General features: G+C 45.8%; 1 protein-coding gene across 3 annotated transcripts in view; it reads left to right on the top strand.

The window, feature by feature from the left end:
* shroom4 (shroom family member 4) overlaps positions 1 to 23700 on the top strand; it is a 159403-nt gene that overhangs the window by 93703 nt on the left and 42000 nt on the right. Inside the window, exon 1 of one of the 3 annotated variants that reach the window (XM_084327496.1) lies at positions 21786 to 22271. The exons of the other annotated variants lie outside the window; for them this stretch is intronic. Within the exon in view, the coding sequence (XP_084183622.1) occupies positions 22246 to 22271 (26 nt within the window). The 5' untranslated portion in view covers positions 21786 to 22245. Of the gene's footprint in view, positions 1 to 21785; positions 22272 to 23700 lie in introns of those variants that run through there. 3 annotated transcript variants of the gene reach the window in all.

Below are 23700 nucleotides of genomic sequence, written 5' to 3'. Positions count from 1 at the left end.
AGCTAAGTTGGACTGAACATTTCACTGTCAAAAGCGCAAATGTAAATAAGGTTGCGTCGCAACACGGTTTTCAAAATAAAGGTCACATATACAAATACCTCTCAATTCTTATTAAAAAAAAGTCCCGGATATACATAAACATTAATTGGCATAGATCTCTATAAACGGCCCAACACATTGATCACTTTAGGCACACACTGAAACCAGTAACATCACAAATATGAAGCAGGTAATTACCCATACAAATAATAAACCTTTCATGGGGTTATTTACAATAATAATTCATTTGATTTCTAAAGCACTTTTCATTGTGAAACAAATGTATGCAGAGTTTCTTGTCCTCCTGATTAATGCAATGGTGTGTGTGTGTGTTGTGGTGATCTCATTCAAGGAGCACTACACAAGCGCGCACACACACACACACACCGTTTGTTGTTTTTGTTCTATTAGTGATTTACACACTTTCTCAGTTGGTTCATTATAAAAGATACAAACCTGAAAACAAACGCACTTAAATGTTAAATAAAAGGACCACAGTAATGAGGCAGGAGGAACATATTTTTTTAATAATGGTAAAATTGTTATTTAAAAATGTGCCCCTAAAAAATATTTTTTGCCCCTAAATTTCTCATTTAGGGGCAAGTGTGCCCCTAGTGAAAAAGCTTAGCATACAGCCCTGACACACACACACACACACACACACACACACACACACACACACACACTGTGGAACAGTGTCTGTCTGTCTGTCTCTCTGCTGTCTGTCTCTCTGCTGTCTCTCTCAAAATAGTATAAGTGCTATCTTGGCCCTGAGAGTTGCTCTCCGGCTCTGCAGCTGGACCCTTCTCAAATCAGCACGAAAAAAGCTATAAGCTTATAAAACGATTTAATATGCTAAACTTCGTTTTAAATTCTTTAATTCACTTTTGTTTATTTCATAAAGATTTTCCCGACATAATGCTACCTGCCCTGACCAGATCCGTGACTCTGTTGCGATACAGATGAATTATCTACTCAGAAAGCTTATAAAACGATTTAATATGCTAAACTTTGTTTTTAAATTCTTTAATTCACTTTTGTTTATTTCATAAATTTTCCCGACATAATGCTACCTGCCCCGACCAGATCCGTGACTCTGTTGCGATACAGATGAATTATCTACTCAGAATAGTATTATAAAGTGGCTATCTTTTATGCTGTAGATCACTGCTGGTATGTGCGTGCAGAACCTTTATTTCAGCGGGGACTGTAGTATTTATTTGACGTTACTGTACAATATATGTGTATTAAAAGACGGAGCTGTCTTTTATTGTATTATAATAATTATTAATATTAAAAATAAATTAAGAAAGGCATTCTTATTCCAGCATGCATTAATGACACTAACGGGCAATGGCAAAACAGTGGTTAATGGTCTTTATTAGTGTTTGCGGTGTCCAGGCAGCAATGGTCTTTTAGGAAGTTAATAGATATAATATCCGACAGTGTACAACACCCTCGGCTTAGTCCACTTTTCCACATTTCATGGGGGTGGTCCATTACCGTATATGGTTAATCGGGGCGGTTTTGGTATGCAAATACGTGAAAGTGTGCACGAGCCTCAGCGTAGAAGCAAGGTGATATTTATCATGACAGGTGTGCGTAGGACCTGTGTACGCACGTGTGATAAATCCCGTTTTTTTTATGCATGCACACATTCTAAATTCTGTGCTTAAGTATGGAAATAGAACATTTTCTACGTCACGTTGATGAATGAGGGCCCAGGACTCTGCCAGAGAGGACCACTCCACCTTGTTGTACAGGATACAATGGTGAGTACCATTACTATTGTAAATGGATACATGGAGAGAGAGATACATATAATCTTAAGTGGAAGCAGCAGCATATCTATAAACCACATCGCCATAATCCAAGACTGGTGGGAAAACTGCTCCAACAAGCCTCTTTCTGATAATCATTGGGAAGCTGGTTCTGTTCTTGTACAAGAAGCCAAGATTGTATATGGTATTTAAATGAAAATTTGTCATCAAGCCAAATGCCAAGATATTTGTATTCTGTAACTCTCTCAATGTCTGACCCATTCACAGTGGATATATACAAGTTATTGTAAATTATATCTCTGGCTCTAGAGAGCAGCATGAATTATTTGTTTTGTTTGCAAGTACCAGTTTAAAATGAAGCGCATTATTGTAAAGCATTAAAGGAGAGTTGCAGATACTCAATGGCTAGTTGTACAGCATCTGCAATACAATGGACAATAGTGTCATCCACATGAAGATGAACTTGACAGCCACTTAGAGATGAGACAATATTATTGCTATAAATAGTAAATAAGATGGGACCCAGGATTGATCCCTGTGGGATGCCTTTTGTAATGGACAAGAACACAGACTGGGCATTTCTTGATTTCATACACTGACGTTTCTCAGAAAAATATAACTCTGAAACCAACTGCAAGCATTGTATCAAAGCCAACGGCGTATAGTCTTTGAAAAAGAAGATAATGGTCAACTGTATCAAATGCTTTTGACTAGGGATGCCCCGATCGATTGGCCAGCGATCGGTATTGGCCGATATTCAGTATAAATATGCGATTGGGGAATTCCGATAATGCTTTCTAGTCACCGATTGCGAAAACCGATCGATGGCATGCGGGGATAACATGATTCAATTCTCAGCGGAGTTGGAATGAGAGCATGAGAGAGTGTGTGCGTGTGTGAGAGAGAGTGTGTGTGCGAGTGTAAGAGAGAGAGAGAGCGTGTGTGTGCGAGCGAGCATGAGAGGGAGTGTGTAGTCGAGACCATAGATATATATCTATGGTCGAGGTGACGGACTAATCTCGCACATTGAGCCTCGCTAACCCATATGCTACACTGCCCCAGGTCGCTGAGAGACAACAAGCATTCCATGAAGACCCGCCCTACTCTGCCTCTGATTCGCAGACTGTGGGTGGGGGAATGTGATTGGACCAAAGCAGAGTAGACAGACACACACAGACAGTGGAGCAGACAGAGACGCTGCTTGCAGTTGAGATAGCGGATAATTTTGACTCGTTGCATGTTGGCGCTCTCTAGCAGATAGATAATACATATGAAATGTAGAATTTGCTCATTGTGGTTCGGTCCGGATCTGGACCGGAGTCTGGACTTTGAGAATGCCTGTGTTAGACCTACAGTATAATACTGCCAGCTGCTATAACAAAACCAAAAACGATCGGTATCGGCAGTGTATCGGCCGATATGGCTCATAGACGATCAGTGATTGGTATCGGTGGCAAAAAACGTGATCGGGGCATCCCTACTTTTGACAGATCTACAAATAGCGTGGCACAATGTTTTCTTTTGTCTAGGGTGGATACTATACAACTAATGTAGTAGCTGAGATTGTGATATATTTTACTCTAAAACCAGAGTGTTTTGAGAGAAATGCTTTGAGTTGCTTATTTACTTGGAGATTAGTCGATAATTAGTCGATTATTATGACTTCTATCTCCACCTTTTATGTAATGGAGATACATGGGCCGTTTTCCAGGCACCAGGAGTAGGAACTATAGATTAAATATGTGTTACTTTCTCTGTAATTAATGGAACAGCTAGCGAGGAAAAATGGATCCAGTTTATTCTCTCCAGTTTATTACCTAGTATCAATGGATTGCAATGCTTCAAAAACAACACTAGGAGAGAAGGGCTGGAAGGAAAAGTGAGAGGCATGCCTCACAGACCACCAGAGGGGGGCCCTGCATAATGGTTATCAAATTACCAGTATCAGCAAAGTGCTTATTAAAGGCTACATAGATCTTTCTCTGTTCAGATATTAACATGTCACTAAATTTGACATGTGTAGGTAAAGAAATAGTAGTTTTGTTTTTGTTGGAATTTACTGCCTTCCACACATGTTGAAGGATTTGAATAGGAGCTATTGATTCAGTCAAAGTAGTATCAGAGTTGGCATTCCTCACAGAGGATGTGCATTTATTTCTGAGTTGTCTAAATGAAGACCAATGGGATGGATCCCCAGAGTGTCTGGCAAGAGACCAGCCTCTGTTCCTTTACATAAATAAGGCAGATAATTCAGGCGAAAACCACAAGCCTACTCTATCTTTTATTCTAAGCTTTTTGAATGGGATTTGTTCATCTTTAAAAGTAAGGTCTTTATGAAAAGTTCCAGTGCCGTTTCAACATCTGGGATGTGTATGTATGATGTATTTCAGATGTATTGTGGATGTTGCTGTGGAAAAGGTCGGTTAAACAAGCTTGGTTAAATTCATTCAATCGTGAAAGTACAGTAAGTTTCGTGCAATTATCTCTAGACATAAACCACTGTATTTGAGCCTTATTAACAGATTATTGGTATGTATGGCAAATACATAAATACAAGTGAATTTAGAACATTGCTTCAAGTGGGATGAAAGGAGGAGAGGTAGAAGAGTGAGATGGAGTGATGGGAAAGGAGGAGAGGTACAAGAGTGAGATGGAGTGATAGGAAAGGAGGAGAGAGATAAAGAAGATGGTGATGATAGGCGGCTACGTGGCGTAGTAGGCAAGGCGCTCGCCACAAAATGGTGGAGACGCTGGGCTCGTCAGTTCGAGCCCAGCGCTCCACATTTGCTTTCAGTTTAGCTGGTCGTCCGTACTAATACACATTGGCCGTATTAGGGGGTGGGAAACTGATGGGTGGGGATCGGGCGTTGTGGACAGCGACTCCTACAGGTCGGTTGGTGCGCCTGCGCAGTAGAATCAGGAAGTGTCGGGGGCAGCGTGAGCCTCCCACGCGTTACTCCTCGCCACTGAGAGATCGAGCTGCGCAGGTGAAAAGATGCGACTGCTGTTACCTCAAGTACCGGAGGGGACTTGTGCTATGTATGACTTAGTCCACATTGCAGCCGGCTTGTGGGAGGCAAGAAACAGCGTCCGTGACAGGGGAGGGTTGAATTGGATGATACGAAATTGGGATGGGAGAAAATATAGAAAAATGGGAGAAAAAGTGAAAAAAAAAAAAAAAAAAAAAATGGTGATGATGATTATTGATGAAGAAGTGAGGCTGAAGGAGAGACGTTAAGAACTGGAGAACTTCTTCAACAGTCACGACAACAGTAGCTCGTCACATACGTGTGCAGAGGACAGGGAGGGAGGGGGTTGTAGTCACTCGCATGTGTGTGTCTGTCTCGTCTGTAACCGCTATAAGACACCGTGGACAGCTTGTTGACAGTCGGACAAGGACCCGTATGACCCGACATGTTTTTCCTAATCGGATTGATGCGGCAGATCTAACCAGTCAAAAGATTGATACGGCAGATCTAACCAGTCGAGATCAATATCGTAGCTGTTGGTGTGTGTGTATAGCCTAGTGTATGGACCAGGATGGGGACCGATACGAGAGACATCATGTAGGGACACGGGGGGAAGGGGGGTGAGTACAAGGTCAGAGTTAACAAGTTGTCAGAGAGAGAGAGATCTGTGTATCTTACTCACTCACGGCGCACATATAATATGTTGCATGCTTGCACATTTTAATTATTCTGTTTAATATCCACAATTTTAAAAGCACAAGGGAGTTTAAAATAGTGGAGGTTCTATATATCAATATATGACATTAAGAGCCTTGTGTACACACACACACACACACACACACACACACACACACACACACACACACACACACACACACACACACACACACACACACACACACACACAGTCCCAGGGTCTCAGTAACAAACAGTGCATTGTCCTGCAGGGCCTCCAGTGGACTTCACCCTTCCTGCCCTAGTCTCACTCTCCTCATTACCTGCTGTAGTGTGCACCCACTGTGTGTGTGTGTGTGTGTGTGTGCGCGCGCGCGCGCGTGTGCCATGCAAGAATCCATAATGGGGTGAGATGAGGGACCACAAAGGCAAACAAACAGCAGACTGATTGCATGCAGACATTCCACTGACACACACACACACACACAAACACACACGCACACACACACACACACACACACACATAACGACACACACTCAAAAGACTCATAAAGCAAACAAATAGGTCCTGATTGCAGGCGAACACAAAGGGGGCAGAGGGGAGGACGGAGGGGGGGTTGGGTTAGTGGACGAGACGGGATGGGATGAGGAGTGTGTTTAGGTTCCCCTCATAGTTAACCCTTCCACCTTTTGAAGGGAAGGCGCGGTATGCGAGGAATCTCTGTACACACACACACACACACACGCGCGCGCACAGCGAGTCTCCTCTTGAAGTCTGCAGGAGATATGGCCTTCCAGGAAACCCTATAAACCCCAGGGCTCTCGGACTTGTGTTATTAGAGGTCTGTTGTCGTGCGGTTGGGTTAAACTTCAACAGCGATACGGACACTTCTCCCACCTTTGCGTTGGGTCAGTGACGAGAAATACTCTTGCCGGGGTAAAGGATGGTTAAAAACACCAAACACTTGTTCATATTACTATTATTGCTGTTGCTGCTGCTGTTACAAAGTACTATCACGGCTACGGATATATCTGTAGAAACGCGCGGAAGGGTCTTGTGCAATATGTGTATGAGGACGCCGGTTGGCCAGTTTGAGTGACCGAGGAAGCGATCGCACCAAGCCGCACACAAATGTACGGACCGGCCAACCAATCAGAGTGCGCAGGTATCTGCGGGTTATAAAAAAGGTATTTCAATTTCATAATTCATAAATCATCGTTCTCAATTTAAGGCCTTAAAAGGTGGGGGCTGGCAGGGGAGCTTGGCTGTCGGGAGATTAAATAATATTACTTACTATAATGCCGCAATCATACTGTACACTGCCACTGAATTCTGTCTCGTGCTTTGGCCCGCGCTTCGTCCCAGGAAAGACCCATCTCCTTCAGCTCCATCATCACTGTTCTTCGCCAGGTGTTCTTTGGTCTACCCCTCTTTCTCTTCCCAACTGGGGTCCATCTCAAGGCAACTTTGGGTAACCTTTCATTGGGCATCCTCAATACATGACCGAGCCATCTTAACCTCCGTCTCCTTATCTAAAGGGACATATGCAAGCTGCCTGTCTTCTTATAAAGTTACTCATTCGAGATTCTACTTGGCCAAAAGATGTTGCAGATCCTACGTAAGCAGCTATTGTGGAAGACGTCAACCATTCTCATATCCTGTTTTGTTCCTCTCCAGCACTCGGAGCCATATAGCAGGACAGACTTAACATTGCTGTTGTAGAGCCTAACACCGGTTCCTGACAGGCAGCGAGCAAGCAAACTGGAGACGAAATCGCGCGCAACACTGTCCTGATATGAGGCGGCGCGTGTCCGGGTGTGTCTGTGTGTGTGTTACCTGGAAGCACACGGGGGCAAAGCAGCCTGCGATTCTTGACCAATAAAAAGTGTTTAGGGGCGGGACTCTGCCGCGTAAACGTTCAACTAAAGACACAGCGAGCGAATATTTGAGGGGGGAACGACATCGCCGCTCAGTTCGCTGTCGCTCGCAGCAGGTCAGGATAGTCTGATTGAAACGAATGCATTTGAATCATTTTCGCAATCACGCTCGCTCGCGTCACTGCCTGTCAGGAAGGGGTGTCAGTTTGGTTTTAAGGCTATATTGTTTGGACTTCCAGATAGGGCTGGGCGATATGGAAAAAAAACCATATCGCGATAACTATATGATAACGATATGATAATGTTATACAACATTATTACAACAAGAGGATAACAATCGAAATTGTTATAAGTATTAATTTTTTTTTTAATATAAACAACAGATGTATGTTTATTTTGCAGCAATTGTTTGTCGTTGCCGCCATCTTTAGTGTTACATCCCCTCACACTCCAGTTCTCAGGCTGCAGCTGGTTTAAAAGCTAAAGTAAACCGGCTTCTCTGCTGGCTGTGGCTCCAGGGGAGTTGAACAGTTCTGGCTCTGCTAGTTTATTTTCTATCTTTTGGCGCTTTTTTGGTGGACAAACCACCGCACATGTGCACCGTGGCTCGTGACTGGAGTCTAGTTCTGCTAGCACACATAGCCTACTGTGTACAGACGGTTTCAAACTATTTTAAATTAGAAAGCAAACAAAATAAATGGACAAGAGAAAAATAAATCTCAATTTGGTCAGTATTGTCATTTGGACAAGCAAAGCCATTACTTTAAGTTGCAGGCAAGAAAGACGAGTCTCGATTTTTCTTTTTATTTCGATATTCGATATCGATTATTAAAATATATCGCGATATTTATCGTTATCGTTATATCGCCCATCCCTACTTCCAGATGTTGCGAAGTTGGCTGAAAGCACCTCTTGCTTTGTTGAGACGCGTCTTGATGTCTTTTTGCGTTCCACTTTCACTGCTTATGAGGCTTCCGAGGTATGTAAAGTCTTCTACACATTCCAACGCCTCTCCATCGATGGTGATTGGAGGTGCTGTTGGGGCATTGATGCACATCACCTGGGTATTTTTCTGGTTGATGTAGAGACCAGTTCGCTTTGCATAATTGCTTAGCCGGTCAGACTTCTCCTGGGGGTGGCTACGAATGGATGACATGACTGCCAGATCGTCTGCAAAGTCAAGGTCTTCCATAAAGGAGAACAGGGTCCATTGGATTCCATGGGGACGGTCTGATGTAGTTTGACGCATAACCCAGTCGATGGTAATCAGGAACAGAATAGGGGAGAGGATGCAGCCTTGTCTTACTCCAGATTTAATGGGAAATGACTCTGTCAAGGTGTTATCAAGGATGACACTGCATTCAAAGTGTTCATAGAATTTTCCAATGATGTTGACCATTTTGGAAGGTATTCCATATGCCCTTAGGATCTTCCATAGGCTCTTGCGATGAATACTGTCAAATGCCTTCTTAAAATCGATAAAGTTAATATACAAGGGGGCGTTCCACTCAATACACTGTTCGATGATGTTGTGTAAGGTAAAGATCTGATCGATACAACCTCGACCTTTGCGAAATCCTGCCTGTTCCCCTCTTAGCTTGACATCTATGGCACTATCAAATCTCTTAAGAATAATTCTGCAAAAGACTTCACTAGGGATGGACAGAAGTGTTATGCCTCGCCAGTTGTCAGAATTTTTCAGGTCACCTTTCTTAGGAAGCTTGCATATGAGGCCCTTGCTCCATTCCCTTGGTATGGCAAATGTTTTTTGTATTCAAGTCGTTGTTTTTTGTGGGGCTACCGGGAGCTTGGTGCGTCTGGCAAGAGCTTGTATGGAACGCGCAAGAATCTAAATGTGCCAGTTCAGTGTCGCTATGTCTTTAAAAACATTTTCTTTTTATAATCGTGAAATTTGTATGAAATTAGCTCTAAGTGGTATTAAAAACAAGCCCGGGGAAGTCTCCCGTGACATCCTGGGGACTGGCGAAGGTTCCCCTGGGCCTGACCTCTAGGAAAACAGCGATGCGTGTCACACCAATGCGGTTGGCAATGGCGTGAAATGTGCTGTTGAAAAACACGCAGTTGAAAATGACACGACGCCTCATTGACTTCCAATTCAAACTGAAGATGGAGCTTTTTCCTTTGACGTTTTTGCCACAGAACTGCTAACGGCAGTTTTTTTTTTTGATCTTCGGTTCGTTCTCTGTTCCCCCGCGTGAAACGGTGCATCCTGTGTCGTGCAAAAAGGCTTTCGGACATTCAGATTCAGACATATGTCGGAAGTGTTCCCCTCGACCGCATTCCGTCTCTCTATTCTCGCCTCCCCCGCTTTCTCCCTCTTCCTCTCTTATTCTCTCTCTCTCTCTCTCTCTCTCTCTCTCTCTCTCTCTCTCTCTCTCTCTCTCTGTCTCTCTCTCTCTCTCTCTCTGTCTCTCTCTCCCTCTCTCTCTCTCTCTCTCTCTCTCTCTCTCTCTCTCTCTCTCTCTCTCTCTGTCTCTCTGTCTCTCTCTCTGTCTCTCTCTCCCTCTCTCTCTCTCTCTCTCTCTCTCTCTCTCTCTCTCTCTGTGTTTCTCTCTCTCTCTCTCTCTCTCTCTCTCTCTCTCTCTCTCTCTCTCTCTCTCTCTCTCTCCCTCTATATATCTCTCTGTTCTTACCAGTGTGTGTGTTTTGCCCCTAGTCAGTGCCCACTGCCCAGTACTGTTTGTTTCCAGAAGAAGGATCATTTTTATGGCTCCCTCCGCTACACTTGTCCTTTTTGAAGTCTTACTGGAAGACTCACCTCTCTCCACACGCTCTCTCTCTCTCCACACGCTCTCTCTCTCCACACGCTCTCTCTCTCTCCACATGCCCTCTCTCCACACGCTCTCTCTCCATAGTTACGCTCTCTCCACATGCTCTCTCTCCATACGCTCTCTCTCCGTGCATGCTCTCTCTACATAGTTACGCTCTCTCCACATGCTCTCTCTCCATACGCTCTCTCTCCGTGCATGCTCTCTCTCCATAGTTACGCTCTCTCCACATGCTCTCTCTCCATACGCTCTCTCTCCGTGCATGCTCTCTCTCACAACTGTTAGTTGGCCTTGGTGTGTCATGCCCCCACCACCACCCAATCCCCCTCTCTTTCTTCTCCCATCACTCGCTTTTCCACAGAGCTTCTACCCCCCTCTTCCCTTTCTTTCATTCATCTCTCTCTCTCTCTCTCTCTCTCTCTCTCTCTCTCTCTCTCTCTCTCTCTCTCTCTCTCGCTCTTGCTGTGTTCTTTTCTCAGTGTGTTGTTGTTGTTATTGTACAGGGGTCAGTGATGAGAGCCGAACACGTTCACCTCTCCATAACACTCTACCCACTGTGGCCTGGCTTCATTAGCTCTATGTGGTCTATTGCCCTCCTCCTCTCCTCTCCTCTCCTCTCCCCTCCTCTCCTCTCCTCTCCTCTCCCCTCCTCTCCTCTCCCCTCCTCTCCTCTCCTCTCCCCTCCTCTCTCTCCCTCCCTCTTGTTATTTCTCTCGCTCCTCTTCCATCTGCGGTATACGGTACATTAGGGGACACGATCGCAATACTGCTATTGGATATCAGTTTGACGCCAAGGCTAAAATGACAGGATATCGCCCAGCAGAGAATTTTCCCAATATTGAAACCCGAAGTCGGGAGCCATGTGTGACGTGTCAAGAAATCAAAGCCCAAAAATAACAACTTGGTTTTCTGGACTGTTCTGTGACATAGAGGCATCTTTTTTTTGTATCTACTTTCTCCTCCTGTTTTTCTCTGATTTTCTCCCATCCCAATTTCGTCGTTATGCCAATTCCCCCCTCCCCTTCCTGGTCGTTGCTCGCATGTGCCCCCCCACTGGTCGGTCTAGGGAGTCCTGAAGTCTAACGGATGCTTCCTCCATCACATACGACTAGGAGACAGCCAGCAACCTCTTTTCACCTGCCAGTGCGGACTCTCATTGGTGAAGTGTAACGCGTGGGAGGTCACACTACCTTCAACATATCCCTTCTTTGCTGTGCAGGCCCCCTGACCGACCTGTAGGAGTCGCTGTTTTACAACGACCAGAATACCACCCCATCGACTCCCTCCCGCTGACTCTGCCAATTGAGCCAGTATGACGGCCGGCCAAGCCGGAGGCAACGCTGACAGCCGGATTCGATACCGGTGTCTCTTGCGTTGGTGACGAGCGCTTAGACCGCTGCGCTACCCATAGAGGCATCTTTAGAGAATAAATGGATTACATCGCAATCATCTTAGTCTAAGGACCCCCCCCCCCGCTTAGACCGCTGCGCTACCCATAGAGGCATCTTTAGAGAATAAATGGATTACATCGCAATCATCTTAGTCTAAGGACCCCCCCCCCCCCCCCCCTGTTGTCCTGATTAATCACTCGGTTTGGTCCTTTAGTTCAGTGGCTCCCAACCTTTTTGGGCCCAAGGGAAACCAAACATCAAACCAACGGATGCTGTACGAAAACTATGACTAGTTGATGCAAGGAGAGATTTCAGAAACATAGATGAGAGAACAACGCTATGTCAGGAAGCACTTCTATGTGGAAGTAATCAGACATCTGATTAGATATTGTTCAGTATTTATGTGGAAGTAATAGTCTGATTATTAACAAGATATTGTACAGTATTTATGTGGAAGTAATAGTCTGATTAACACGATATTGTTCAGTATGTATGTGGAAGTAATAGTCTAACAAGATATTGTACAGTATTTGCATTCATCTCTTATCTGGATTAAGCAAGTAGTATATTCATTCATATAATGGGTGTATACAAATATTTGAATCAGTGAGTTCTCAAATGTATGTTGAATGGAAATAATTATGTTATAAATCATATTTTATGAAGCCTTGTAAAAAATGTATCTGTCTAAAATTCCACGGCACACTTGATCTCTCTTCACGGCACTTGATCTCTCTTCACGGCACTTGATCTCTCTTCACGGCACTTGATCTCTCTTCCCGGCACTTGATCTCTTCACGGCACACTTGATCTCTCTTCACGGCACTTGATCTCTCTTCACGGCACTTGATCTCTCTTCACGGCACTTGATCTCACTTCACGGCACACTTGATCTCACTTCACGGCACTTGATCTCTCTTCACGGCACTTGATCTCTCTTCACGGCACTTGATCTCTCTTCACGGCACTTGATCTCTCTTCACGGCATCTCTCTTCACGGCACTTGATCTCTCTTCACAACACTTGATCTCTCTTCACGGCACTTGATCTCTCTTCATGGCACTTGATCTCTCTTCACGGCACTTGATCTCTCTTCATGGCACTTGATCTCTCTTCACGGCACTTGATCTCTCTTCACGGCACTTGATCTCTCTTCACTTGATCTCTCTTCACGGCACTTCAAGTCAAGTCAAGAGTTTTAATTGTCACGGCATACAGGTATACAATGAAATGCGGGTGGTCTTGCCCGCAACGATGTGCAATACAGTGGTACATATAATAGAATCAAAGAAGAAAACAACATTGTGCAGTAACAGGTAACAGGTAACATGGAGTGACATCTCGGTATCTGTACATAGTTATTTACAGAGCATATGGGACATGCTAGTTAGCTTTGGTAGTGCAATACACTGTTCCTGTTATTCTAATTTAAAGTGTCCTTTCCTTTGGCCATAAGTGTGCGTGTGTGCGACATGAGTGTGTGCCCGCTCATGTTAAAGTGTTAAGTGGCTGCTCGTGTGTGAGCGTGCACAGTGTGCGTGTCGTGTGTGTGTTCATGTGTGCTTGTGTGTGGACAGTTCAATGTTCTGAGCACTCAATGTTCATTGTTCATGGCTCTGATGGCCTGGGGGAAGAAGCTGAGCCTAAGCCGCTCTGTCCTAGTAGCTGGGGTTCGCAGGCGTCTGCCTGACCTCAGCAGCTGAAACAGGCTGTTATTGGGGTGGTGAGGGTCTTTCATTATCCTGCAGGCTCTGGATTTGCACCTCTTGTTGTATAGAACCTGCAGGGGGGGTAGTGCAATACCCGTGGTACGCTCGGCTGAGTAGAAGGACTGGAGTATCTTTCCCGATACTCTGAACTTCCTTAACTGTCTCAGGTGGTAGAGACTAGGGGTGGGAATCACCAGTTTCATCATGATACGATACGATATCGATTCTTTGGACAACGATACGATATTTGCCGATATCACAAAGTCTCTCACGATACAATACGATACGATTAGATTCAGGTGCCTGCGATCGATATGAGATGATATCATATGCCCATTTAACACAATCAGTAACATTTAGATCAACAAAAAAAAGGTAATGAAAATATCATTTGACATTTGTATTTTTGAGCTCTTCCAGACATTTAAAGGAAAATCAATCTATTGTTTTTAATACAAATAGACCTCCTGTTCACTGTAAAGTGTCACGTTTTTATTTATTGAGCTTTAAACTTTAAGCTACATTTTTTGGAACTCAAAACTCACAACCTCCCTCTCCCAAACCGTTCCTACAACAATTTGTTGATGTTGCATGATCATGTATAGGCCTACATTTATTATGTATTATATTGTTTCTGTTTAAATAACATTTAAACATCAAACTCCTCTGACCTCATCTGGTCTTTCCAAAGACGCGCGCACACACACACACACAGAAAGGGAGAATGCTATGCTGTAACATCTACACACACGGAGCTACTGCTGTTGTTCTTGGGCGGATATGAGACTCGCCACAGGATTTTCAAAATAAGAGTATCGATATGAATCGATCTTATTACATCGCATCGATCCGATTCGATTGTTGATAATTACATCGATGTATCGATCTGGATCGATGTATCGTCCCACCCCTAGTAGAGACGCTGTTTCGCCTTCTTTACTACTGTGTCTGTGTGTTGACCATGTCAGGTCCTCTGAGATGTGGACCCCCAGGTACTTGAAGCTGCTCACCCTGTCCACGGTAGCCCCGTTAATCATCAGTGGTGTGTGCGTCTCCTGCTGTCCTCTCCTATAATCCACGATCAGCTCCTTGGTTTTACCAATGTTCAGGAGCAGGCTGTTGTCCTGGCACCAGCGTTCCAGTACCTCAACCTCCTCCCGGTAGGCCTTCTCGTCGTTGTCCGAGATCAGCCCCACCACCACCGTGTCATCTGCGAACTTCACTATGGAGTTGGAGCTGAACTTGGCCACACAGTCGTGTGTGTAGAGTGAGTACAGCAGGGGGCTCAGAACACAGCCCTGGGGGGACCCGATGCTCAGGGTGATGGTGTTGGAGGTCTGACCCCCCACCCTGACCGCCTGGGGTCTTTCGCTCAGAAAGTCCAGTACCCAGGCGCTCAGGGCGGAGCTCAGACCTAGCTCGATCAGCTTGTCCACCAGTCTGGTGGGGACTATGGTGTTGAACGCTGAGCTGTAGTCAATGAACAACAGTCTCACATAGCCCCCCTTCTGACGGTCAAGGTGCGAGAGGGTGCTGTGCAGTACCTGGGAGACCGCGTCGTCGGTGGACCTGTTTGTCCTGTATGCAAATTGCATAGGGTCCATATCACTGGGGAGGGAGGCACAAATGTGGTCCTTGACCAGCCTCTCGAAACATTTCATGACCACAGAGGTGAGTGCCACCGGTCTGTAGTCATTTGGACATGTTGGGGAGGGTTTCTTCGGCACAGGGATGATGGTAGACATCTTGAAGCAGGCAGGGACCACTGACTCCGCCAGTGATTGATTAAATATGGCGGTGAACACAGGGGCCAGCTGGTTGGCACAGGTCTTGAGTATGCGTCCTGTTATGCCATCTGGGCCAGCAGCCTTCCTGGTGTTCACCTGCATAAATGCTCTTCTCACACTGTGTTCCGACAACGAGAGAGCGTCCCCGCCCCCCCGCGGTTGCCCCCCCCCCTCCACAACAGCCGGCGCGCCAGTGACGTCACTAGCCGGAGAGCCAGCAGCGCCACTGTCTACACCAAACCGAGCGTAGAAGATGTTGAGCTTGTCCGCGAGGGAGGCGTCGTCGCTCCCCATTTGGGGGGCGCTGACTTTATAGTCAGTTATTGTCTTCAGTCCCTGCCATAATCCTCTTGTGTCGTTTTGTGCCATTTGTGTCTCCAGTTTATCAGCATATGTCCTCTTAGCAAGTTTGACAGCCTTGCGTAGAGTATAGACTGAAGCCTTATACTCCTCCATGTTTCCTGACTCTCTACCCAGGTTGTAGGCGGTGGTACGAGAGTTCAGAGCTGCTCTAATAGTGCTATCCACCCACGGTTTCTGGTTTGGGAAAATCCGCACCGTTTTTCTGGGGACAATACCATCGGCTATTGTTGTAATGTAGCACACCACTGTGTCTGCGAGCTCGCTGACGTCACTGGCGCTTCCTTTGAACACATCCCAATCCGTGTCTGCAAGCACGTCCTGGAGCGTGGCCTCTGATTCGTCGGTCCACTTCTTTGTCTCACGTGACACGACGGCGTCACGCGATCTCTGTCGATATGCCGGAAATAGCAAAATGGAGTCGTGGTCGCTCGAGCTTGTGTACCCCGTTAATGGCGGAGCGGCTACTGCCTTGTATCCGGCTCTGAACGGGGAATAACAGTGGTCGAGTGTGTTTTTCCCTCTGGTGGAGCAAGCGATGTGCTGAAAGAAGGACGGCATCACCTTCTTCAGGTTGGCCTGGTTGAAATCGCCGGCTACTACCATCGCTGCATCTGGATGTTTGATCTGGTGTTTGTTGAGATGATCGTGTAGTTCTCCCAGCGCTTTGCCTGTATTCGCGTGTGGGGGAATATATACGGCGGTCATGACGACCGCGGAGAACTCCCTCGGGAGATGAAACGGACGGCACAGAATAGAAAGATGTTCCATGTCCGGGGAACATGAGTTTGAGAGAACATGCACCCCCTCGGGATTAACCCAGGAATTGTTCGTGATGAGGCAGACCCCGCCGCCGATGGTCTTTCCTGAGGCAGCGGTACGATCTGCACGTAAGACTGTAAAGGCATCCGAGGGAGATACGCTTTTGTCCGGGGTTGCCGACGTGAGCCATGTCTCCGTGAGACATATGATTTTGATGTCTCATCTCCCGTTGGAACCGGACCCTCGCCCTTAGGTCATCCATCCTACCCTCCAACGAACGGGCATTCGCCAGAAAGATGGATGGAATTGCTGGCCGGTAAGCAGCTCTTTTTAGTCTCAGTCTGATACCTCCACGTCTCCCTCTGTGTCTCTTCCTGCCGTGGCCTTTGTTCTTTTCCTTGCCGCCATTCTCCCGTCTGATTTCTGCTGGCCATTCTAGGTCAAAAGTGTCTCCGAACTCCTCTTTGAGCCCGGGGTTCAGGTCCATAAGTGTCTGACGGTCGTATGACGTACCCGCCAGTGTTGCTTTAAATAAAAAAAGTAGAAAAAACAAACATAATAGCTAAAAGTGTGTACATCGTTGCGGAGCTAAAACCAGAGGCGTCTGACCGGGGTCGCGTCCTCTTGATTTCTCTTGATTTCTCTTTACGTCTGTGTTGTGTTTAGGGGTGGGACAATACATCGATCCAGATCGATATATCGATCTATTATCAATAATCAAATAGGATCGATGCCACGTAAAAAGATCGATTCATATTGCGATACTCTTATTTTGAAAATCCGGCGACGCCCCGCGCCCAGTGTTGTGAAACTCAAACTCCGTTTAACATCAACACCAGTAGCGTCTAGAGCGTCACTAGAGCAAGACTAGTGTGCCTATTCTGTGACCCAAAACATGTCCCTGCTGTTTTATTCCACAACGGGTCCAATGCATCTAACCTGCTTTGCAATCCTCGTCACTCCATTATGCCCACGTCGCGTTAAAGATCGAAGATAACGTTACTTTAGCGTGAGCTAACAAGCTAACCCAGAGCCATAGGCAGAGAGAAGTGGGGACTGGGAGGGTGCATTCTCTGGGATAGCCCCACTAACAGGATCTGGCCGGTACTGCACCTTGGGACTCCCAATATGCTTTTCCAGCCAAAATACAGCTCTGTGACAGTGAATAGGATATTAATATCGAGAAAAAAAAGAAATTAACCAAAAACAATAGATTGTTTTTCATTTAAATGTCTGGAAGAGCTCAAAAATAAAAATGTCATGATATTTCCATTGCCTTTTTTTTGTTGATTTAAATGTTACTGATTGTATTAAATGGGCACATAATATCGTCTCATATCGATCGCAGGCACCTGAATCGAATCGTATCGTATCGTGGCAGACTGTGTGATATCGGATAATATCGTATCGTTGTCCAAAGAATCGATATCGTATCGTATCGTGATTAAACTGGTGATTCCCACCCCTAGTTGTGTTTCTGCGGTCCGTCGCTCTGCGGTGTGTCTCTGTGTTGTGTCTCTGCGGTGTTTCTCTGTTGTGTCTCTGTGTTGTGTCTCTGCGGTGTTTCTCTGTTGTGTCTCTGTGTTGTGTCTCTGCGGTGTTTCTCTGTTGTGTCTCTGTGTTGTGTCTCTGTGTTGTGTCTCTGGTGTGTCTCTGTTGTGTCTCTGGTGTTTCTCTGTTGTGTCTCTGTGTTGTGTCTCTGTGTTGTGTCTCTGTGTTGTGTCTCTGTTGTGTCTCTGTGTTGTGTCTCTGTGTTGTGTCTCTGTGGTGTGTCTCTGTGTTGTGTCTCTGTGTTGTGTCTCTGTGTTGTGTCTCTGTGTTGTGTCTCTGTGTTGTCTCTGTGTTGTGTCTCTGTGTTGTGTCTCTGTTGTGTCTCTGTGTTGTGTCTCTGTGTTGTGTCTCTGTGTTGTGTCTCTGTTGTGTGTCTCTGTGTTGTGTCTCTCTGTTGTGTCTCTCTGTTGTGTCTCTGTGTTGTGTCTCTGTGTTGTGTCTGTTGTGTCTCTGTGTTGTGTCTCTGTCTGGTGTGTCTCTGTGTTGTGTCTCTGTGTTGTGTCTCTCTGGTGTGTCTCTGTGTTGTGTCTCTCTGTTGTGTCTCTGTGTTGTGTCTCTGTGTTGTGTCTCTGTGTTGTGTCTCTGTGTTGTGTCTCTGTGTTGTGTCTCTGTGTTGTGTCTCTGTGTTGTGTCTCTGTGTTGTGTCTCTGTGTTGTGTCTCTGTTGTGTCTCTGTGTTGTGTCTCTGTGTTGTGTCTCTGTTGTGTGTCTCTGTGTTGTGTCTCTCTGTTGTGTCTCTGTGTTGTGTCTCTGTGTTGTGTCTGTTGTGTCTCTGTGTTGTGTGTCTCTCTGGTGTGTCTCTGTGTTGTGTCTCTCTGTTGTGTCTCTGTGTTGTGTCTCTGTGTTGTGTCTCTGTGTTGTGTCTCTGTGTTGTGTCTCTCTGTTGTGTCTCTCTGTTGTGTCTCTGTGTTGTGTCTCTGTGTTGTGTCTGTTGTGTCTCTGTGTTGTGTCTCTGGTGTGTCTCTGTGTTGTGTCTCTGTGTTGTGTCTCTGTGTTGTGTCTCTGTGTTGTGTCTCTGTGTTGTGTCTCTCTGGTGTGTCTCTGTGTTGTGTCTCTGTGTTGTGTCTCTGTGTTGTGTCTCTGTGTTGTGTCTCTGTTGTGTCTCTGTGTTGTGTCTCTCTGTTGTGTCTCTGTGTTGTGTCTCTCTGTTGTGTCTCTCTGTTGTGTCTCTGTGTTGTGTCTCTGTGTTGTGTCTCTGTGTTGTGTCTCTGTGTTGTGTCTCTGTTGTGTCTCTGTGTTGTGTCTCTCTGTTGTGTCTCTGTGTTGTGTCTCTCTGGTGTGTCTCTGTGTTGTGTCTCTGTGTTGTGTCTCTGTGTTGTGTCTCTGTGTTGTGTCTCTGTGTTGTGTCTCTGTGTTGTGTCTCTGTGGTGTGTCTCTGTGTTGTGTCTCTCTGTTGTGTCTCTGTGTTGTGTCTCTGTGTTGTGTCTCTGTGTTGTGTCTCTGTGTTGTGTCTCTGTGTTGTGTCTCTGTTGTGTCTCTGTGTTGTGTCTCTCTGTTGTGTCTCTGTGTTGTGTCTCTCTGTTGTGTCTCTGTGTTGTGTCTGTGTTGTGTCTCTGTGTTGTGTCTCTGTGTTGTGTCTCTGTGTTGTGTCTCTGTGGTGTGTCTCTGTGTTGTGTCTCTGTGTTGTGTCTCTGTTGTGTCTCTGTGGTGTGTCTCTGTGTTGTGTCTCTGTGTTGTGTCTCTGTGTTGTGTCTCTGTGTTGTGTTGTGTCTCTGTGTTGTGTCTCTGTGTTGTGTCTCTCTGTTGTGTCTCTGTGTTGTGTCTCTGTGTTGTGTCTCTCTGTTGTGTCTCTGTGTTGTGTCTCTGTGTTGTGTCTCTGTGGTGCGTTCACCAGTACTCTACCTCTTGTCTCTTTATCTGCTGATTCATCATCCTGTCATGTTCCACATTCTTGTCAACACGCTGACTGTTATTCTCATTCATTTATTCTCATTTTTTCATTCCGGCAAATTCTCTGTACAAATGTTTATTTTCTGACAGTCTCTCTCTCCTCTATCTCTCCCACTCCCCCCCTCTCTCTCTCACTCACTCACTCACTCCCACTCCATCTCTCCCTTCCCCCTTCCCCCCTCTCTCTTTCTCGCTCCCACTACACCTCTCTCTTAGAGCCATATGAAATCCGTTTTATTATTTTCCAAATTCCATTTAATCTTTTCCCAAATTCCATTTTCTCCGTTTTAATATTTCAGAATTCTGTATTTTGCCTTTTATGCTCATTTTACCATCAGAAATAGTGTCTAATAAGTGGGAATGAATAAATGTCCACAATTGAATAAGATATAACAGTCCATTTAATGTTTTTAAGTGCTTCAACTCAGAAATACAGTTCAATTTTACACAATATGTTTCAATTAATATTGTGACAAAATAAAAATACATATTTCAAGTGTAAACAATAGATACAGCTAGCTACTACTGACATTATCACAATGACAATGTCAGTAACCTAGCTATATCTATTATATTGTGATGAAATATAGTAATGCATAATTTAGGCACCTTTAGTTTAGTTTATTTCGTTTATAAAGGACAGTGTATAATGGCAAACGTTTGCATTAAACAAATGGATGAGTGCACCAGATTTAGCAAGAAGCTATCATTTCCATCTATAGTCCTATGTACTGTAACGTTTCATAGCTATTTAAGTTTATTTAGATTATAAAGGGCAGTGTATAATGACAATAGTTTGCATTAAACAAATGGATGGGTGCACTAGATTTAGCAAGAAGCTATCATTTCCATCTATAGTCCTATGTAATGTAACGTTTCATAGCTATTTAAGTTTATTTAGATTATAAAGGGCAGTGTATAATGACAATCGTTTGCATTAAACAAATTGATGGGTGCACCAGATTTAGCTAGAACTTCTAGAAGCTATCATTTCCATAGATAGTCCTATAACGTTACATAGCTATTTAAGTGTATTTAGTTTATAAAGGGCAGTCGTTTGCATTAAACAAATGGATGGGTGCACTAGATTTAGCTAGAAGCTAAACTGTTCTGCTCTGAATTGAGGGCTTATTGTGGAATAGTTTAGCTTCTTGACGATGTTAACACAAGCAGCCAGACGCTTGAGCACCGCGGCTGTGTTGTGTGTAACACGCTGTAGCGTCCCCGCCTCCCCGGTCGCGTGTGCACCAAACGTTCCACCCAAAAACGAAATTTCAGTCCAGATTAGGCCAAATTCTGCAATATTCCACGTTTTGCAGTTGATTCCATTTTTATTGGTTAATTCCGCGATTCCGTCCGCGATTCCGTGAACGCGGATTTCATATGGCTCTACTCTCTCTCACTCACTCCCACTCCTCTCTCTTACACCCAGGACTCCCTCTCTCTTTCTCTCTCCCACTCCCTCTCTCTCGCTCACTCCAACTCCTCTCTCTTACACCCTCTCCCACTCCCTCTCTCTCTTTTTCTCTTTCCCACTCCTCTCTCTTACACCCTCTCTCTCTCTCACTCCCTCTCTCTCTCCCACTCCCTCTCTCTCGCTCACTCCAACTCCTCTCTCTTCCACCCTCTCCCACTCCCTCTCTCTCTTTCTCTTTCCCACTCCTCTCTCTTACACCCTCTCTCTCTCTCACTCCCTCTCTCTCTCCCACTCCCTCTCCTTCACCCCCACACAGACAGACACACCAGAGGAAGTACCTCTGCATTTTCCCCCTCTGTCAAACAATAACAGTGTGGAACTCTGGGTATTATTTTAGCAGCAGTCCCCTACATTATCTGCTCTCCACAACACTTCCTCTCACACTGACTCAAGCATCCTGTCTGAGAGAGAGAGAGAGAGAGAGAGAGAGAGAGAGAGAGAGAGAGAGAGAGAGAGAGAGAGAGCAAATGGGATGTGAGAGAGAGAGATGCAGAGAGAGAGAGAGAAATGGCAATGTTTTGTCTTCCAGCGAGAGAAGCGAGGGAGGGTAAGGAGGGAGGAAAGAGAGGAGAGAGAGGGGGGGTAACGGAGGAGGAGGAGGAGGAGTGTGGTGGTGAGGATTGTCGGGTGGTTTCAGCTGGACCTGCAGGGACTTGGGTCAGAACCTGCCAGCTAGTTCACTACTTCAGAAGGGCAACTGACCACGGACCGCACTTTGTACTAAAGCCTGTCGCCTTGCAGGATTAACCGGATTCTCTTACCAGATCTTTTGATTTTAAGTGCAAGAAAAGAGACTGCAGAGGCCAATACCTACAGAAGAGCCAGCCGGACTTTCTCACTTGTGTTCCCCAAGGAACAAGGGAAGAAGAGCGAGCGCTTTTTCTCTCTGCAAAAAGGGAAGGAACGAATACTCGTTCACGTAGTTCCGTCATCTAGATCTTGACATTTTCACAATACAGGGGTTTTCCGATTAGTATCTTGTGAACGGGGATTCGAGAGGCGAAGGAAGCTCTGTTGTGTGTTTGCGTGAGGTGCGTCCACCGCGTTCCAGTTGTCATTTAGAGTGTTTGGTGTCACCATGGGGAAGGGCGGACATTCCTGAGAGGATCGACACTTTGACACTGGCATTGACTAAATTTACTGAGAGAGAGACTGGCACTGGCCTAGGTCGGATCAGTTTGACCCTGGATGCTTCAGTTGGTGGGGCCCTGTGGGTAGGTATTCATCACATACACACACACACACACACACACACACACACACACACACACACACACACACACACACACACACACACACACACACACACACACACACATACACCTTGGGACGAGTCAGACATTTGACGTTGTTTCTCTGTAGTCTGTTCGGTTGCCTTTTTTCTGCTGTATCTTGCCCTCACCTTCATTCATAATCTGTAAAGTATTATGGGTCATTGTCAATGGAACAGTATGTGCCCTTGTCATTTATCTATTGATTCAACTGTGTGACTTTAGTCTGTTTACCTTTCTGTCTGAATGGCTGGCTGGCTGTCTGGCTGTTGAGTATTTGTGTGTGCCATTTAGAATAGGACCTTCTCTTCTCTTCTCTTCTCTTCTTCTATTATCTCCTCTCCTCTCTCCTCTCTGCTCCTCTAATTTATTCTTCTATTCTCTCCTCTCTGCTCCTCTCCTCTCTGCTCCTCTCCTCTCTTTTCCTCTCTGCTCCTCTCCTCTCGTCTCTTCTCCTCTCCTCTCTGCTCCTCTCCTCTCGTCTCTTCTCCTCTCCTCTCTTCTCCTCTCGTCTCTTCTCCTCTCCTCTCTGCTCCTCTCCTCTCGTCTCTTCTCCTCTCCTCTCTGCTCCTCTCGTCTCTTCTCCTCTCCTCTCTGCTCCTCTTGTCTCTTCTCCTCTCGTCTCTTCTCCTCTCCTCTCTTCTCCTCTCTGCTCCTCTCCTCTCGTCTCTTCTCCTCTCCTCTCTGCTCCTCTCTTCTCCTCTCCTCTCTTCTCCTCTCTGCTCCTCTAATTTATTCTTCTATTCTCTCCTCTCTGCTCCTCTCCTCTCTGCTCCTCTCCTCTCTTTTCCTCTCTGCTCCTCTCCTCTCGTCTCTTCTCCTCTCCTCTCTGCTCCTCTCCTCTCGTCTCTTCTCCTCTCCTCTCTGCTCCTCTCGTCTCTTCTCCTCTCCTCTCTGCTCCTCTTGTCTCTTCTCCTCATCTCTTCTCCTCTCCTCTCTTCTCCTCTCTGCTCCTCTCCTCTCGTCTCTTCTCCTCTCCTCTCTGCTCCTCTCTTCTCCTCTCCTCTCTTCTCCTCTCTGCTCCTCTCGTCTCGTCTCCTCTCCTCTCTGCTCCTCTTGTCTCCTCTCCTCTTCTCCTCTCCTCTCTGCTCATCTCTTCTCCTCTCCTCTCTGCTCCTCTCCTCTCGTCTCTTCTCCTCTCCTCTGCTCCTCTTGTCTCCTCTCCTCTTCTCCTCTCCTCTCTGCTCATCTCTTCTCCTCTCCTCTCTGCTCCTCTCCTCTCGTCTCTTCTCCTCTCCTCTCTGCTCCTCTTGTCTCCTCTTCTCCTCTCCTCTCTTCTCTTCTCCTCTCTGCTCTTCTCCTCTCGTCTCTTCTCCTCTCCTCTCTGCTCCTCTTGTCTCCTCTCCTCTTCTCCCCTCCTCTCCTCTCTTCT

The sequence above is a fragment of the Notolepis coatsorum genome, assembly GCF_963971535.1.
Source record: "Notolepis coatsorum genome assembly, chromosome: 13".
Classification (NCBI taxonomy): domain Eukaryota; kingdom Metazoa; phylum Chordata; class Actinopteri; order Aulopiformes; family Paralepididae; genus Notolepis; species Notolepis coatsorum.
This window is presented reverse-complemented; position numbering and strand designations above follow the sequence as displayed.